The sequence below is a fragment of the Neltuma alba genome, unplaced genomic scaffold, assembly GCF_004799145.2.
Source record: "Neltuma alba isolate B1F8T4 unplaced genomic scaffold, ASM479914v2 tig00010237_pilon, whole genome shotgun sequence".
Lineage (NCBI taxonomy): Eukaryota > Viridiplantae > Streptophyta > Magnoliopsida > Fabales > Fabaceae > Neltuma > Neltuma alba.
Window position 1 is genome coordinate 124,551 of NW_021635167.1, and position 20,173 is coordinate 144,723.

Sequence of the window (20,173 nt, forward strand, 5' to 3'; positions counted from 1 at the left end):
AGAGCTCGGGACAATGATGGAGCAATTTTGTATCAACGGTATTTGATCTTTGTCTATCAAATCAACAATATACCGAAAACTGTATATTATAATAAGTATATTTTATATTCTACATTTATTATTATCGAATATGTGATGAAGAGGAGGCAAGGATGAATTCAAGGGTTTTAATGTAATTATGTAGCCATGTGTCTCAATTGATGCATATCTCACATGGGACTATCAAGTTTTCCTTATTAATGTTGTGGACATGAGAAGATTTGATTAGAAAGTAAGGGCCGCTTAGCTATGGAGAACCCTAAGTAAGCATTTGAGACACCTCGGGTATTAAATAATTTAACCACAAATTGAATCTTTTGAATATGTAGTTAAGACTGAGCTAACCCAATTAAACAATCAAATTGGGAAAGGAAATTTGACTATAGACAGCAAAGCAGTACCAATTAAATTCAATAACCTAAAGTAAATTCCAGCAGCATTAAACCCCCTTGAAGTCAATTTATCGTCATAGTTTTTCACATTAGTTTTATCGCAAAATTTGTAATATATAAGCTTTTGAATTGAACGTTGTATCTTAGAAAGTATGATAGAACAATTTTTATTAACACTTTAGATGAACGCAACTTTGTGGTTAGTCTTCTCATTATCGACGTTTTGAAATGTTGAAGTCTATGCATCGTTCGAAATGTTTAATATTGAATAAGATATATAGAAAGATGAGAGTTACGAAATGCAATGTAACAGTGACCCATTGCTTTCAATTTTTGAAAACAAGGTTATAGAATTATTACTTTCAGTTAATAACCTTATAATCTAGTGGCATGAGAGCTCTTCTAAATGAGAAGTCACATCTTTGATCCTATTTACAACCTAAATTTGATATATACACTGACACACACATATATGGCCACAGTCACTTATATTTTCACCCTCAAAAGTGGTGAATAAGTATTATTTCAAACAAAAAATAACACCATTTAAGTAAAAAATATATTTTTATCAACTGGAGATCAATGTTATTTCTGCAAGAAGACCATAGATCCGCAGCTATAAAGGCCAATCCTTTTTTGACGTGGAACTAGTGGTTGGCAAAAATTAGTTGGCAATCAAAGTTTTGCTATAATCATTGATATCTCTTCCTATCAAATTAAAATATGATAATGTTTTTCGATATTTGTTTTCACGTGATTCACAAACAAGAAAAATTATAAGAAATTTTTCCGCACTAATTTAATGTTTGTTTGAAATGTCTTTCAATTTCTTTTCAAGTAGTTTTGTTAGAATGATTTTTTGTTAGAGTTTCAACTAGCAAAATCCCCCGTGCGTTGCACGGGCCACAAGAATATCGATCAATGACTGCTACTATCCATCACTTAATGTGGGGACATCATGTCAAGATGAGATTAGAGCAACTCTTTCAAAGCATATGCTGTTAATTACATGGCCATGAACTTCATAAAAATTACCCGATGATTTAAAAAGAGGAGGGATACATACAACACAAAAAAAGAAAATAAGAAAAATATTATGGAGGTAAATATTCCCGACAGCAATCGTGGTGCACAAGTACAACAGCTACTTAAGATCATCATCAAATAACACTCTTATGGCACCTGAAAATGAGCTAAGCACGGGTCCACCTGCATATAACAACTATAAGTAGGATAAAATATCTCACTCTGTCTAATAAACGTTGAATCTTGCTATTAATAGAAATTACGAGCATGAACTTGTGACTTATTAACAAATGAAGGGAAAATTGTTGTACCATCGTTCTTATGAAGCATGCCAATAGCATATTATATAATCAGAAAATCTTCAGCTTTCACCCCCTGGCTTCTATCTTGGCAAGAGTAATCGCAGCACACTCATCATGAAGCTTAATAGTCAACTCCTTCGGCTGATTGACAAAATTTAATTTCCATAACCCCAAAATGATGAAAGTATCAGTATGTAAATTCAAATGGGATAACACATTAAGCTTACAAGATCAAAACCATAGTACCATCCTTCTAACGTGACCATCTCATGTCTTACGATCTCCAATTCCTCCCTGTATACTCCAATAAGCTTTATAGGACTAACAAAACTCCAATATTTCAAAAGTCCATAAATATCTTTATCACCCAAAACTTTTTCAGAAATCAGATTTTCCTTCAGGGCTTCAACGGTTAGAAATAAAAAATCATCACAAAATCTTACCATAAAAAAAATTCTTCAAATATTCCATAGCAAATGTCAAAAACATTTTTCAAGTTAAATGAATAACAGGGAAACTCATCTATTCTCTCTATAACCTCGGTTGAAGCGACAAAACATATATACTATCTGTCATGCAGACTAAGACCACCAACATGAACATACCAGAAATTTGGTGCACACCACCTTCAACGAACTTCGATGCAAATCGATCAATGTGATCATTGGTCATTAATTGCAAGATTACATGACTGTTCTTGAAAAAAAAAGGAACATTATTGGTCCACATATAATCTCTATAATAGACAAAAAAATGCAATATTAATAAAAGATTCCAAAAGGCATACCTAAGCATCAAAAAAGAATATGTCCATAGATTCCACTTCAAAAACAGGATGACGATTTTCCAAAGTATACCACACCTTCTTCCTGATATACTTCTGGTCTACTTTCACAATCACACTTGCATTGCACTTGCTGAGATTAAGAGAGGAAAGATTACAATATAACTCCATCACTACAGTCCACTGAGAAAAAACAGTGACAGAAAATGAAGCAACTTATTAGTGAATCATCAGAACAACTAAATGAAAAAAAAAACTATATAGAGAAACACACTTTTAAAATGAAACAACTCATCTATAGAAGCCTTTCTTAAAAATACAATAAGATTAAGCAAATGTTAATTACAACTCAATGTTCCCTCAAAACAGCAATTAAGAAACTTAAATATTGCAAGTAAACGTTCCTAGGGAAAAGTAACTGCAGGGACATGATTGTTATCCTGAAATCAGTTTGCTCATTGGAAAATTAACCTCTTGATATGATCATTAATGAAATATAGGGCTTATATGAGGTACCTTGAAGCCCAATGCCAAATCAAACATATATGTTTACATTAAATTATTGAGTTATGACATAAAAAATTCTTAAAATCTAAACCTGATCATTTAGACAGTAAAACAGAACTTAAAACAGTAGTTGAGAACAAATATAAAACTTAATACAAGAAAAATGACAACTAACAAATCAGCAAAAAAAACATTAGTACATATTATAATCAAATGTCTGTTAAAAAAATATAGCACATGTTTTAATTATATAATTTCAATATCACAAATTTTCTGATCATTAAAAAAAGCTATCACTTACGCATGCCAAGATTTTGAAACACTTCTCTGTAAACGACATTGGAAGTAGTCCTACTCCTTCCACTTTCACCATCGTGCAATAGAATCTTCAATCCTTCAATTGATTTCACTCTAGAAAGAGCCACATATAGTTGCCCATGTGTAAACACTGGTCTAGGCAAATACAAGCCAACAAAATGAAGTGACTGACCTTGACTTTTATTAATTGTCATGGCAAATGAAACAGCAATGGGAAACTGTCTTCGTTTCATGATAAATGGCAAACAACTATCAGAAGGATTCATATCCATTCGATGTATTAAAACCTTCTCATTTGGCCTAGATCCATTCAATGTCACTGCCTCAACAACAGATTTACCAAGATGAGTAATGCGTAGCCTAGTCCCATTACATAACCCAGATGCTTGATCAATATTCCTTAATAGCATGACTGGCATTCCGACCTTCAAAGTTAGTTTATGCATTGGTAATCCAGAACAATTTATAGTGTTCAAAAAATCAGGAGTATACAGATCTTCAACACCATCTTCATCTTGAGATGTTTTGCAAATTGAGTCACAACTAAAGTAGTCAACAGAATCACCAGGCATCATTTTACACATATATTCATTGATTTGATTGACAGCATCAATTGTAGGTGCTAATATGGCTCTATCATTGAAGTAAGAGGTACTGCTCAAGTTACTGAACAAATCTGGATAAGTTGATGAGACAATGGCACAAATTGGTTCTTCACAACTATCAACCAACAATTCAGATGGTATCTCTATCTCTGCTACACCATCATGCGACATACCTACCTTACCCTCACCAATGTCCAAAAGCCATTGTGAAAAGTTTTGTATCCGATCACAACTATCATTAGATGACGATGAAGACAAACGCATATTCTTTGTCAAATGGAAAATTGTGCAATACTCCCACAAATATGAAGAGTTAATACATGCATTAACAATATCAGCTCTTGTACCTCGTGGAATAACAGGGAGAATTTGACGGAAGTCACCACCCATTAATACACATTTTCCACCAAAAGGATGATTTGAATGCATAATATCCTTTAATGTTCGATCAAAAGCTTCAATACAAAAACGCTGAACCATCGGAGCTTCATCTCATATAATCAACTTTGTAGCTATAATAAGATTAGCCAAAGGTGAATTCTGTTTGATATTACAAACAGAATCTTCATTGACTTGTATAGGGATTGCAAACCTTGAGTGAGCTGTTCTTCCGGATGGTAATAGAGTAGCAGCTATGCCACTAGATGCAACTGTTAAGACAATATCACCTCTAGCACGAATTGTTGATGTTAATGCATTCCACAGAAATGTCTTTCCTGTCCCTCCGTACCCATATACAAAGAAAAATGCTCCAGTTTTAGAATTAATTGAAGACATCACTACTTCAAAAACATTTCTTTGCTCCATATTCAACAGATTCATAAGCCTGCTTGACTCATCTAATAACACATCACGATCATAATTCAATTCTTGTAAGATCAAATGATTTCTTACATCCAGGTTTACGCATTTCGGAGGACAAGGAAGCGATAGGAAGTCAATAAGACTCTTGCCATTCTGTTGAAGCAATAATTCAATCTCTTTCAACGCTTCTTGTTCTTTCATGGTATCTGAAATAGATATACCTGTAGACATAAGAACAACATGAATCAACTACATACTTCGTTATTCATAAAGTTTAATGCAACAACACAATAAAACTTTAGGATACAACTAAAGCATAAAAGATATATTGGAAACTCACATGTAGACATCGGATCATTACACGGAATGTATAACAAATCCTCATACAATAATTTGCATGTCTCTTTCCATACATAATCAGGCCGACTTAATGATGAACAAAGAAGCAGGCTAACAAACATCTTCCTTAACATTGAACCTGAAGCCCATAATGATGCCTCCTTGATGCCATTTATGTATTCATTATCATCATCTAGCAATCCAAGGGCATAACATGCAGCTCGGAAACTGGGATAAAGAACACCATTCACAGTTCTAATATCCTCATATGAAGTTGGACCTCTAACCTTAGTAATTAGAATACGAAGGTAGTAGAGTTCTCCAGAAGAAGGTGGAGTATGAGTAATCCTTCCAATTGCAAACCCCTTTTCCCTTCGCTTCCAAGCTCGTTTAGTTCTAATATACACATAATGATGAGGAAATTCAGAGTAAGTCAATGTTTTAGCAAACACATCATGTACATTTATTTCCATCCATGCAAGGAACATTGATTCACACACCCTTGGTTTATCTACAAGTTCAGATACATCATCACCAGTAGAATATATAACATATTGTTGATTAGGCAAGTGGAAACTCAACCTTTCAACAGCGGGATACCTATGATGAATTTCAAAGGCAAAAATCCTCCAAGCAGCTTCACATGCAGAAATATATCGGAAGTTGTAATATTGTTGAATCTCATCAAACGATAGTTCACCATTGTGATGTTGTGAAGTATCATAAATAGAGGCCACCACACGATCATTACCCTTGCTAATGTACTTAAATAAGTACTTAATAGCAGAAGATTGATTACACTTCTCAACGTTGATATGAGCTTGGAATTGCCGCAACAAAGATGGGTTATACGGAACAACAAAGCGATTATCCAAACGAATACCTCTTATTTCTACAGTTCTCCCATCATTTCTTCTCCTGTACGTTGGATAACCGTCATCATCAATGCTTGTGTTGTCAACAAATCTTTTAGGAAAATACTTGCTGCACTTATTATCTTTCATGCAAGGTGATTTCCTATTCAAATGACCACATGGTCCATGTACCATAAACTTTTCCACTAGTTCAAACAAAACAGGATCTTGTTCCTCATCCGGTATCTCTGCAGATATAACTTTGTCAACATCATTTGCATCTTTAGGTCTATCATTTTTATCAAGAAACAACAGAATGTGTGCATGAGGTAACCCCCTTTTTTGAAATTCTACGGTGTATACATCTACACAAGAAAGGAATAAAATTTTGATAAAATAATTAGTCATTTTAATGTCATTATCACTACAAAAAGTAAAGCAAGATGTAGAATTCATATACCTGCACAAACTCTGCCAAATATCTTCTTCTTCTTAATTGTTGACATCAAGGCTTTCAACTTCATATGAAATACTCGTGACAAAATATCTGGCCTATTGGATGATAATAAAGAATTACCCTCACAATACCTTGTTATTTCAGGCCATGCTGGATTACATGTAAATGTAATGAAAATGCTTGGGTATCCAAAATATCTACAAAGAGCCATGGCATCTTTATAATTTCCAAGCATATATCGTGCGCCCCCAGTAAATGATGAAGGCACTATGACACGTTTCCCAACTGATGAAGCATTCCTTTCCCCACTTAATAACGCATCTGTTAACCCTTGATATAAATCAGCCCTTAGTTCCTTCTGGTGTGTCCTCACCCATAATAATCGTTGTGATTCAATCATTGTGTATCCATCAACAATAAATTGTTGGAATAGTTTTCCTGCATGTAGCAATACTGACATTTCATTTTCCCTTGACATCAGTCTATATGCAAAATACTCCCTCATGCTAAGCATTTTCTTCTTTCTGGTTCTACTAAGAGTCTCTGCACGATGTTCAACATCATCTCTATAACCATCCTCACCTCTTGGAAACAAAATCGGATATTGAAGCGGGAGATATGATGGATGCAGCTCATCTATACGTTGAGGTGAACCTGACAATTCATGAACAATTACATCTCTTCTACTGAAATTCCTATCAATGTCACCAACTATTAAAGCTGCAACCTCAGATGCAGATGGCAAGTTATAATTACGCCCATCTTGATTTCTAGTACTGATTAAGCATAACTTCAACTCAGAATGTTGTGGCACATTTATCATTGAAGACGCCAACCGATATTGTTTGACAAGTGGATTAACCTCATCAAGAACATCTTTTATTTTGTCAACAATGTGAGGATCAATAGTGCTCTCCTTTATATGCTTGCTGTACCAAGATAATAAAAATATAAGTAAACATATAGGTTAATAATAAGGACATAAATATTATGACAGTTAGTAAAATAACAATGCATACCTGACGGCAGATATTCTATTTGAAACTTCATTCTCAGTATCATATATATATAGCTGAGAATACACAGGCTTTGCACCTTCTGGAGGTAACAAACTGCCAATCTTATGATAGTTCAAACCAGAAAGAACAAAGGTGTATGGACTGCCTCCACGATTCATTGAATGATCAATCTTGCCTCCCATTGAAGTAAAAGAAAACATGTTATTGTAAGACCTCACATTCAAATGGAAATTCTTTGATTCAGCTGATGTTTTGTCAAAGAATAACTTGATGAACAATTCAGGAGGTGGAGTTATCAATGGAAGCTGAACTTTTCCATTCAAACAACACATTGAAAATCTAGGAGTCATTATTGATTTGCAATTCCCAACTTTCTCATTGAACCACATCATAGCACCACATGATTGACATCTATAAGTTGGATCACCCTCATCTATGTAATCTGTATAGGGCAAGGTATAAATTAATAATACATGTATTGACAAGACTTTTCAAACAAACTAACACAAGAAACAGACACTAATCATACCGACTAATGAATGGGGGTTGGAAGAATTATCCTCACTAGAAATATGCACCATGTTAGATATGAAATGCATACCACCTGATTCATCAACTGCATATAGGAGACAATTCAAATAATGGTAATAATACAAATAATCATGCAAAATAAAAAATACATATCATTACCTTCAGACTGATCTGACAAATTACCATCACTTTCACTATCAATGCTATGGTTCCCATTATATGCAAAATGTACATCATTGTACCGCAAATCTATTGGTCCTATTACAACATAAAATAGATCACTACATAAATATTCAATATATAAATCACACATAATAAGAATATATATCAATTATATCACAATTTATTTCTAAGCAATATTGTTTTATCTTAGTTGAGATACTACATTAGTAATGCATAATAAAAGATGAGATACTACACATTTTTTATAACATCGACAAGTTTACAATTTAATACTAATATATATATAGACACTAAATACTTTGGGACTAAAGTACTACTTACAGTGTTCCTCGCGATATGGAAAATTAATCACAATTATCACTGCTCTTTTTGAAAACATATCAAATAACGTAACATATTTTTCCATCCTTTGACCAATATTGGGAAAAAAATCCAAATACTTCGGCTAATTAGCTCATTTCAATGACTGCCCCGTTAAATAGCCCATTCGGAACACCCAATTTTGTCCGTGGCCCACAAAAATATTAAATGAAAATAAAAAATTAAGAAGAAATAAAAGAATAATATCCTCCTTGTTTTTTTCTTGAAAGCTAAGTTTGAGAAATCCACTATGTGGCAAATTAAAAAGGAAAAAGTAAATAAGAATATCCCTCTTACAATAAATGATAATAAAATAAAAAATAAGAATTAAAAGCTAATTGACCTCCAAATTAGAAAATACAAGGTAGAGTCTTTAAAAAAATAAAATAAGAAAATTTAAAAATGAAAATCAAAGTTCCTTATTAAAGATAATTGACTCCTCAATTTAGAAATGCCTTTTGGGTTCATAATTGTAAAAATTTAGAAAGAATGAGAATAAAAAAAAATCCCAATTTGATGACGATTTAGTGTTTAAATAAGAAGTTATATTATGAGTCATAATTTAAAAAAATTAAAAAATAAAATTTAAAGAAAAATTAAAAAACCCTAAGTAGAGTCTATAAATTAGAGAGTAAAGGTTGAAGAAAGACTCTCAAAATTTTTTTCATAAAAAAGAAGATAAGCCAATTAATAAATAGAGCATTAGGTATAGACTTTCATTTTTAGCTACTGTGTTTAACTTGAATTTCAATAAATTGTTTTTCAGTATTCTTTCTCTCTATTTTTAAAGGCGCTTTTTTTTAAAAAATATGTACCATGTGAGGTTTTCAGAATCTTTGTAGGTATCTAAATTTATTGATAAACAGTATGAGACTATAGTAGTCTCCGTAGGGATACCAATATGGTTGTGCAAGTTTTCCTTTTGAAATAAAAAGAAAGAAAAAAATTTTGGGCACATGTTTATAAATGAATAATAAAAAAAATTTTTAAAAAATATGTATATACATAATCTTAAAATATTTTTCAAAGCTGTGTGAGGTTTTTAGAACCTCTGCAAGCTCGAATGATTATTCTCTGTGTGAGGTTATGAAAATCTCCGCAGGAAGAGTAATCCAAAATTTCTTTCAAAACAATATTTTCTAAATAAAAATACAAAAATTATTTTCATGTATTAAAAAATATCAATCCACAAAAGAACACCTTTATTAATTGAATAAATATTTTCTAAAAAATGACAAACAAGTGACAAGCATTTTTATCTCTGAACTACGTGGGTTTTGATCCCTCTAAAAGGTACGTAGGTCCTAGGTTTTTATCCTAGATCAAGTCCACCTTTGCAAACAATTTATTTTTTCCTTTTTGTAAATAAGAAGTTTTTTTTTGTTTCTATCTTTATTTTTTTAGGGTAATTAAAACATAATAAAAATGTCACATTAATTTTGAGTAGTTGACTCAGGTAACTGTTCTCTTCAATTTAAAGCTAAAAAAATTTATAACGAAACAATTTCATACTTGTTACCTTTTATATTTTTTTGGTTAGATATTACCATTTATACTAAACTTATAATAAATCATCGAAATAAGAAATAAACATTCAAATCATGCATCTTCCTTATCAGCCCAATTTTTTTTTTTGAATGTATCTAAATTGAACATACTGAATACTAGGCTAATAAAGAAATCCTGGACTTACTAAATTAACCTATAGTTTTTATTCGGTGTTTGGGCTAACCAAAATTTAGTAACCTAAAATACTGAAGTCCACCATCCTATCAAACGTATTGGGCCACGCCTCAACATACCCAATTTAAACTACATAAGGATGTATCTTTAACACCTCGATGACCCTGTTGAATAACTTGACAAATTTTAAAGCAAATATTAACATAAAGCATAACTAAGATGTTTACACGCAGCATGGCAATAATTTGAAAACATAGACATCATTCCAAACCCAACTATCAATAAAAACCATTTACTATGAGATAATTGTATACGACAATAAAGACAAGCAAAAAAATAAATTTGAATATCCCTATGACTAATTTTGGTTACCAACATAGCCAAGGAAAGACATACCTGACACTAAATCATAATGCTGAGAACCATTAACACTCTCTGGTCTAAATGTATTATGAGAGCGTCCCATTTCAGAGAATTGATGCATTAATTCTTCCGAAGAAAAAAATGAACTCCTCTTGCTACTTCTAGCAGCACCTTTAACTTAAAAAAGTTGTGTATTAAGCAAATGAACCATGAAACATAATCAATGGTATATCAGAATAAAATTAAGTCAGTAATAATAGTTAACATGGACCGGTATACACAATTAAACTGAATATATGAACATCGATTATGGGAACATCACAAAAGACTAATTATAGACAAGATTAATACAAAGATAAATTTGAAATTAATTGAAGAAACAACAGACAAGATAAAAGAACCTCAACAAACCAATTACCTGTAATCAAAATAATATTCCAGAACACCACACATGTAAGATGTTATGCAGTATAAAATAAAAGCTGGAACAAAGCTACCCAGATTTAATATAGCTGAATAGGAAGGAGTTAATAATACAATATGAAATAAAACCTGGAACAGAGCTCCCCAGATTTAATGTAGCTGAACAGGAAGGTGTTAATGTTTGAGGCCGACTATTTGTACAAAGCATTGTGCTGTCACAATCAGACATTGTTAACTGACTTGGGAACTTATCATTCTTGACACATGATAACCTCTTCCGAGCCTTCTTACCACTTGTGCCGTTCGATTGTATATCACCTATACACAAATATCCCAGATTTACAAAACTCATACAATAAATGATACCCCTCTGTATGGTTCTGTTATAAATAAAACTTGTCATATTACCAGATTTAGATAACTCTTGAAAGCTGAATTCAAGGTTAGAAGCCATATTAGTCATCTCTTGTAAAGCAATAGCTCTTCCTCTTCGTTTGCATCCAAATAATCCATTGTTCGTAACAGTTGATCTAGCATCAGTATTTCTCAAAAGTATCCTATTCTCATCATACAAGTTCTCCTTCCCTTCCATAGATTCTATATTCACAGCATTGAAGTCGTAATTAGCACCCTCATCACCAAATCAGACTATTTTCATATTTCATATAAACTCAGTACTTAAATTGAAAAAAAAAACCAAATGTACATTAAAAACTTGAAAAAAAATAAATCATACCGGGAGTATAAGGAGATTGATTAATTAACTTGTTCAAAGCTAAAACATTGCCCGATGAATTTGTTCTCATGATTGCTGAACCACCTAGAGGTAATGTCAAAATAGCCATCACAAAAAAAAAACTACAACAACAAATCAGTTCTAAGTTAGACACTTACTTATCTCTGGATTAGAAACTGCACATGAAGAATTGGGTATCAAACTCATAGATGAAGATAGGACATAATCAGCAAAATTACTGTCAGAATCAACAGTATCATCCTGGTCCTTGATGACTCTTCTCCTAACCATGACTAAACACAAAGCGAAAACTAAGATCTAATTTGTTGTGACCAATTTACTTTAAAACCAATGATTCTTCAATATATACTTATTGAAAAGTTCAAACCATGAAGCTTACATATGCGTAACTTCTCTCTGCATTGCGTCCTGCAATAAGTATAAGATATTATAATCTTCTTACCACCACATGTGTATATCACAAGTCATCATAGACCCTATCCTTAGACATGACAAGTGCTGCATATGTCAGTTTTGTTCAGCCCTTCTATATATCTGAAAAATAATATATATATATTACACAAAATATATCATATGGACAGTAGCACCCTACTCAGTCATTCACCATTACCAATCCCTTCATAGTTTTCTCTTCTTATGTAATGTTTTCCTTCACATGATACGAAAGATGATAGTAATCTAACAAATAAGCATACTTACCATATATGACAGTAAAAAAAATAGATATGACTATAAAGAATGATTATTCCCATCACTGTATGTGCATGAATGATTGCTGATGTAATCGATGTCTTCCTTATAAAAAACACATAAATTCACCAGCATCTAGAATTATTTAGATACTTGAATTTCAATTAGAATAGTTATATTTGAAAAAAATTACAAAATTAGAGTATGTAAATGGTCATTAACATTACTTCAGTGTCACTACAGGTATCCTTATTTTATCAACAGCTCCCATTAATTATAAAGTAAACCAAGATACTATAGAAAAAAGCTCATTTCGACATTACAAATCTCACTAATATATATAACATTCTGCCAGTGACTAAGCTATGAATATAATTGGATAAAAATTGACATCCTATGATCAAAATTTTGATCGATATTACCAGAAAGACCACCATTAATCTAACATAAATAGCTATAACATCTCTATTGCATAAACCTGACTGACTTGACTCATAATTTGGATAACTATGAAAATTTAAAGCACTACTTATCAAACTATATTAAATTGGATTGGCAAATTTTTTCATGAAATTTATCTAGATAAAACACACACTAAGTTTTCGTAAGTAGCTAAATACCATAATATTACTGCATTTCATAATTTGACATAGTACATGCATAATATGACATGAATTCATCCCCCATTACAATGACAGATAAGTCAAGTAACTTCTACAAACAATGCCACTGAAGGCCAAAATAACTGATGCAAACAACAACTTAGCATAATTGCTGCAGACACGACCATGACAGCAAAATACAGACAAGGAAAGTAATACATAACAAAGGTGATTCCACCTATTCTTGAAAACAAAAGCAACAGGAATAACTTCAAGTCCTCAGTTCTTCTCCTGTTTGATAGCCTTCAAAGGTTTCCAAGCATTCTTCACAGGTGATACGTCGGACTTAATCACATCCTTGGATTTGACAACAGAACTCTTTTTTGCACCAATCTTTCTCTTTCCTTTATATGTTGCTGTTGGATTGATTTGAGATAAAGGGACCTCATCTAGATCAGCATGCTCCTCCTTTCTTCCCTCAGTAATATGTTGCACAGAGTCGGGGATAATATTGGGCTCAGAAACATGTCACAGACTCAAAATCAATACTGGCATTAGTAACACATGGTACTGACTCGGGGACAACACTGCCCTCAGTCAACTCTTCATCAACTATTACATACTGAGAATCCTACATGAAACATTAAAATCACATTTAAAAATCTCTACTCTATGATAAGAATCTAAAAGATTATTATAACCATTTATATACCTTATCCGCAACATATTCACTTGTCTCTCCAACCTTGGCAAAAAAATAATAATAATAATGACATCATAAAAATTTTGAATTACAACATAAATTGATAATAACATATAAAAACACAAAACAAAATAGTTTAATATATATAATCTTACTTTGTTAAATTCATCCATAAGATCCGCAATATGAGTGTAAGAAGATACAGAAATGCTTGAATTTGGGAATTCAGCATTATACTTCTTGAGTTTCAGCTTCAATAGTAGTGTCTTACCAACAAGAATGTCCAGGTCTTCAGGAAAATCATAGTGACGCTCCTTCTGCATAAATGGAGTAACCTAAATATTTAACCCGTTAACTCATTCACATAAAGCATTAGTCATTGAATATTATGATTCAACCTTGATAAGCTCCTCTTCCAATTGTGCAAGAGTTTTACCAACAAATTCTCTAACCAGCTTGTCAAAGAACGCAACAACAACTCTTCCTGACTCATCTTCCACTGTATAATGCACCCTCATCCTAAGCATGAAACAAAAAATTACATAAATTCATGCCAATCGATGTCACACAAAATTATATAACATCAATAGTCAATAATAATTGCAATATCATTACTTCCACTCGAAATACAATGGCCTCTTCCTACACACTGAGCTCAAACATGTCTTCTTCCCAGCCTCTTCCTTTGGCTTACAGCCGCACCTTGTACATGCCTCATATTTCCAATCATGAGTAGTCTCTAGCTTGATAACCTTACACTTAATCAGGAAAAAATCATCCTACACCAATGCAATAAATCACAAAAATGTATTCCTTAGTTATATGAAAAATAAGCAAACAAAAAAATTAACGAATCAAGTATTTATATACCACACTCTGTTTTGGTATATCAGCAATGGGAATTAAAGGGTGACTACTAAGAAGAGTGCTTTCAAAAGGATTGGAAGTTTGAGATGCAACACTTGCAGATATCGTACTGATTGTTGGAGAGGGAAATGTCTTTGCACTGTCATTACCGAAATTCATCAGAACATGACATTAGGAAAACATAAGAAAATTACACATAAACATAAATTAAAAAATACTCATACCTTTCAATAAATTGCCTAACCTCTGGATAATTCATATTAAATGATATCTTAGTTGCATGGAAAGCACTACAAATCTCTACCTTCCCTGCATATTAAAATGACAATTTACCATCTTAATCTTTAGCATCTTGCAAACTACACAAACAAACTATCAAAAATGTCTACAATGATCACCTTTCTCATCAAAACCAATCCTTGCAAGCTGAATGAGAATGACCACTGGGGCGTCCATCTTAGTAAAATCAGTCATGCACACATTTGTTGCACACTCATCATACAAAACACAAGAAACAGAATTTTCCCTAAACATGCGACAATGAAGTTAATATACTGACATAAAAAATGCAAGATCAATGCATAATTATCATTACCCAAAGAAAAAGTGAAGTTAACTCAAATATTTTTTAAGTTTCATACAGGTTATCAGATAAAGTCAAGCGTATCCTATTGTTTGTCTCAGAATTGAAATGGCACTCTTCAAGAGATCCAACGGTGGTGACAAATCCAATAACATCTGTCAATAAATACAATAATTAGATGCTTAAAATTATTTTCTACATACAAATATTATTAAGAAAATTTTAAAAGTACACACCATATCCAATCTAGAATACCCACCAATCAGATAATCAATGTTATTCTGTCGGGTGAGCTCAATAATCTCAGAAATAGGTAAGAAATTGTATGAATATTCAGGGATATCAGCTTCTCTTTCCTTGACATAGGTCCGATAACCCATAGTAATCTTGAATGAATGATTAGTGGGCCTGTACCCCTTAGTGTTTCTAACAACAGAAAAATTAGCAATGAAGTAAACCTTCCCCTCCAAGAGCTTGTCTTCATACAACTTGAAAGCAGTCCTGTTTGTAACAGCCGCTTGGATCCTTGTTCCCTGCATTTTTTAAGTATCCATCCATCAAACATTTATTTAGCATAAGCTTAATATTTCAAAGTAATGGCATATACAAGTTAACATTGTAAATAAAACAAATGAATAACACATTGAATATATGCCAATTTAATTTCATAGCTGTTATAACAAACCTCATGATCGATGAGAAGGAAACAAATACAGAAAATGTCATTGGGTGAGTCCTTTTGATATACGTTCCACCTCCTAATAACACGAACAACAATCTTCCAACGATCGGTAGAATCATCAACAACTCTAAGCATTGATATATTTGAAGAAGACATAGTCATTAACTGTTTGGATTTTCAAGTTACAAGATCTGAAGCTCCACACAGGTAGAAAACATTCGAACACTTGACATCAATTTATAATGATCTATGCATGAACCTATAACTTCTGATAAGAAATGTCACAACCATGCTGACATGACTAAACCCGAACACAATCAATAAAGTAATGAATCATCTGTCTAAGGCAACAAAAGACAGCTACATAAAATAATTCAATTCATTGATTCATTGAGTATTACGAAAAAGTCAACCCACATAAACAGACTATAAAAAGATATATGCATGCCACACAAATCTCTTGCACGTCGCTGCCATTCATGAAAATCAGCAAACCGTAGGAACCATGACATGGTACACTAACTTACTTGCAAAGTTGTACAAAATTAATGAATTCAGTACCTAACACACATTGTGAAATCAATATCCAAAAGTTCTGACATTTATGCATGCTTAGACAATAAGCTTTGCTTATTTTCTCTTTGTATGCAGAAGTGCAGTGAGCATTCACACTGATCCAACGACACGCATAACATGTCAGACTGTAATCATCCATTGTAGCCATGCCTTCACATTGCTCAAAAAAGATAATAATAAGCAACACACTCAAGACAACACAAAATGGCCTATTGCTACACTAATTTACTGATATGTGCCATCCCTGAATCTATCATGACTCTAACAAACTACCAATACTGATTTGAACCATCGCTATATGACCCTCACAAAAATGATTTGACCCATCACTCTATGACAGGTTCAATACTGAACAAAGTAATGGAAACAGAATATGGTATCATATCTTCACATTAATGATTTAGCATCAAGGAGGGGGAAAAAAAGAGGAATGGGAAAAGACAATGGGAAACACGAAGGAGAGAGTAAAAAATAAAGAATAGAAAGAAGATGATTTACCAGGCAGAAGAAGCGAAGGAGTCCACATCTGGTGACAACCTGTGAGAACTTGCTAAGAGCATAACTAAAGCTAAAATGACGAAAAGATGAAACTCGAAGCAAAAAATGAGGGCAACGGAGAAAAGTATACGACTTATCAAGACTACAGAAAGCGTGTTGCAGGGAGGAAGCGTGTGGCAGTCAATTTTGGGATATGTTATAATTAATTTTTTTTTTATTTTTCCAAAAGCCAAAAATTTACAAATTTAAAAAAATCTGAAAATTTTACTATATTATGAAGGTAAGCAAAACTATTTATATTACTACGTCAAAAAATATTTATATTATAATATTGTTATATTTTCAAAGATAAAATTATTATAAACATTAAAATATTTAAATATTGATTTTTTAACCGTATTAAAATTCAAGTACTTTCTGCATCTATTAATTTTTAATTTAAAACTGTTAATATTAATGCCATCCGTAAATATATGTGCAGTAATTTTATATTTACTTCTTATATTTATATCATCATATACATTTCTAATATTAATTTTTGTTTGTTTATTATACTTTAAAACTTTGGATATAAACGTGGGGAGGAAGTCAAAAAAGCATCATAAAGAAATCCTGCAGATTTCGAAACCGAAGAGTGAGAAAGAGTTGAAATGGAGAGAACTTAAAATTTTGAAACTCTCATCTGGACACTTTAAAAAAAAGTACTTGGGAAAAAAAATACTATTCACAAAATTAAAAATAGGCGCAGCCCAAAACTGAGCCGCTACTATTCCTAAGCTGATACTGTTCATAGAACAGTATTTTAAGTGAGGAGCTATTATGGGGGTGCAAGTGAGCCGGCTTGTAGTTGATTTTGATTTGATATTATAGATTGATTCATAGTTTTTTTCACATATCAAAATTTAGTTTACTCCTTGTTGCTGGCATCCGAAGTTCGAACTTTCACTCGAGTGGGATAATTCAGTTCACATTTGCTGAAAGAAGATGAAGCTCACTCTAACACATCAAAGAGATATATATTAACCCATATGCTTTAAATATAATACTGCAAATTCATGTCCAAATAGTATACGAAAACATTAACGTGACATCACTAACCATCAAATGATTACCAATTGCTTAAATAGGAGTCAGTTCGAGTACAAAATTATCATTTTGTTTGATTGGATATTGTTATAGTTTCACAATGATTATAATATGATCATGAATTGCATAACAATTATAGTTTGAAATAAAAAAAGAATCAAACAGATGATATTTAAGATCAGAACGAAAATTGAGCCTATGGAATTAACTAATAAACTTTAAAAAAAAATAAATCAAAATGAAAATTGAAAGGAAAAAACAAAAGTAGGGGAGTTATCAGCTATGCTAATCTCCTCCTTTCCAAGCTGGGGTTAATAAAAAATTTACATGAGCCAACTTTACGTGGGAGACAATCAATTTGAAAATTCAAAGCGCACCTGACTTGGAAAGGGAAAAAAAACATAGGCAGGAAATTATAAGAAAACACTGAACAATACCACTTCCACGACGTTGGTATCTGTAAGTCCTAAAATGCATAAAAAATATAACTTCTGCAGAATGTTATTTGTTTACGGAGATGCATCAACAATAATTCCAACTGACTAAATTAAGTCGACGAAAAGAATATCATGCAAGGTTAATATTCTTCTCGACTTTCCATGATGCATGCAAGTCAATTATTAATTTAAAAAAATTCTCAACTTTTATGTATGCAGTGAAATTTTGAAGACATCAAGTTGTGACTAAGTAACTTAAGCAAGTTTCTCCGCCTCTAAGTATATATCACACACCAGCTACCTTAACTTATTCTTACATACAATTTCTGTAACACTATCAAATTGATGTCTCAGCTGCTGCTTAATTCACATAACATTTTCATAGAATTAAACATATCAATTCGAGGTTTCATATCTCGATCTGATATGCTCCACATATTAGTGTATTCCATCATTTTTCTGGTGGATCTAGATCTTCTATCTCTGATAGCTAACACGACGGCCAATTATGAAAAGTGTCAAAATCTCTAGAACTATAATGTGACTACTCAAACTTCCTACCGAGCCTACTACCCATACAATTGATTTGAACAGTCACCAACTACTAAATCCTAAGTCTACCTAAGAAAAGGCTGAACATTTTGCTGGTACTTCAGTATGGTCTCACATCTTCACACGGCTCAAGATGCACAGATGAAAGCAACATTGAGCTCTGGAATGATATCTTTAAGCTAAGTTTCTTATCATTGCTCCACAACACCTGGTAACTTGCCTGAAAACACGCATCCGTTCGCAGACTATGAACCATAATGATGACCATGCCTTCACACTGCCCAGTACAATGATAAAATCAGTAGGACTGGCACATAGACACGGGTTTACTAAACCATCAAGAGTCTTTTATGTTTGTTGGTAATTTACAGTGGTTAGTCCTTCTTTGTTCCTTACCCGCACAACCATACTTTGCATGTCTTTTTCAACAAAAGAATATAACAACTATTGCATACCAACTTTCATGACCATTAAATCTGGTATTAAATAAAATTAAGATAAATAAATCAGTTATTGCACGAAGTCTATATCCCACATTCTACACAATATATCTGCAGTTAATAAGATTAATGATGTAACATTAATAAATATAAGTTAGTAATGGTTTCCTTAATATAATCCCATGTATTCAGCTATGGTATATAATATTTAATAAAATAATCTTATCAGACCTTGAGTCGCCTAATTTTATTAAAACTATAGTGTTCATATTCTGCTGTGAGATATCACTTCAAAGCTCATAAAACATGATCCAAAAATCATGAAATACTCATACGGTAATGTAGTGGATGTGATCACTACCATGGTACTATGCAAATATAGATAATGACAAAACAACTTCAATATGAATAAATTAAACTTCTGTGATTACTGTGGACAGCACTAAATAATTTGTTAATAACTGTATTTAATTAAAAAGACCAAAAGAGTATATGGCTAATTATGCTTCAATTACATCTATATATAACATAAGCTAAACATTCAGAAAGTCAGTCGGTTACTATTATCTATAATTCAATAAACATAATATCTTCAAATATAGAGTAATTTGGTAAATGCGTGTGGGCAACAAAATGCGCTTCAAACCCTATGACAGACACTCATGTTTCACATCTAACTTTTTATGGCTATAATAAGACACACGTGCTTCT

At 32.4% G+C, this 20,173-nt stretch overlaps 1 protein-coding gene across 8 annotated transcripts; it reads right to left on the reverse strand.

Annotated features, from left to right (window-relative positions):
• Nucleotides 1–1,588: 1,588 nt before the first annotated feature.
• On the reverse strand, nucleotides 1,589–15,678 carry LOC114755206 (uncharacterized). Of its 8 annotated transcripts, XR_003741286.1 has the most exons (14): nucleotides 15,451–15,678; nucleotides 15,250–15,346; nucleotides 15,007–15,134; nucleotides 14,833–14,917; nucleotides 14,612–14,747; nucleotides 14,357–14,520; nucleotides 14,140–14,260; nucleotides 14,013–14,058; nucleotides 3,358–3,498; nucleotides 2,547–2,726; nucleotides 2,365–2,450; nucleotides 1,987–2,053; nucleotides 1,769–1,900; nucleotides 1,589–1,640 (listed from the first exon to the last, which is right to left on the reverse strand). XR_003741286.1 is itself a non-coding variant. In XM_028944075.1 (10 exons), exons 1-10 carry the CDS (start codon nucleotides 15,569–15,571, stop codon nucleotides 13,556–13,558), a joined length of 1,161 nt encoding a protein of 386 aa, XP_028799908.1. In that variant the 5' UTR covers nucleotides 15,572–15,678; the 3' UTR covers nucleotides 13,036–13,555. The 8 variants fall into 8 exon arrangements, 2 of the variants coding, with proteins under 2 accessions (XP_028799909.1, XP_028799908.1); XR_003741285.1 differs by having other exon boundaries at nucleotides 1,987–2,450; XR_003741287.1 differs by lacking the exons at nucleotides 1,589–1,640; nucleotides 1,769–1,900 and having other exon boundaries at nucleotides 1,911–2,450; nucleotides 2,547–2,676.
• Nucleotides 15,679–20,173: the final 4,495 nt, after the last annotated feature.

What these genes read in the sequence shown, in the direction of transcription:
- LOC114755206 (XM_028944075.1), bottom strand. Translation starts at nt 15,571, where the DNA reads ATGGGTTATCGGACCTATGTCAAGGAAAGAGAAGCTGATATCCCTGAA. An exon ending in GTTAGGCAATTTATTGAAAG is followed by an intron (nt 14,748 to 14,832) that starts GTATGAGTATTT and finishes CGGTAATGACAG; the next exon opens with TGCAAAGACATTTCCCTCTC. An exon ending in GTGAATATGTTGCGGATAAG is followed by an intron (nt 13,670 to 13,750) that starts GTATATAAATGG and finishes TGTTTCATGTAG; the next exon opens with GATTCTCAGTATGTAATAGT.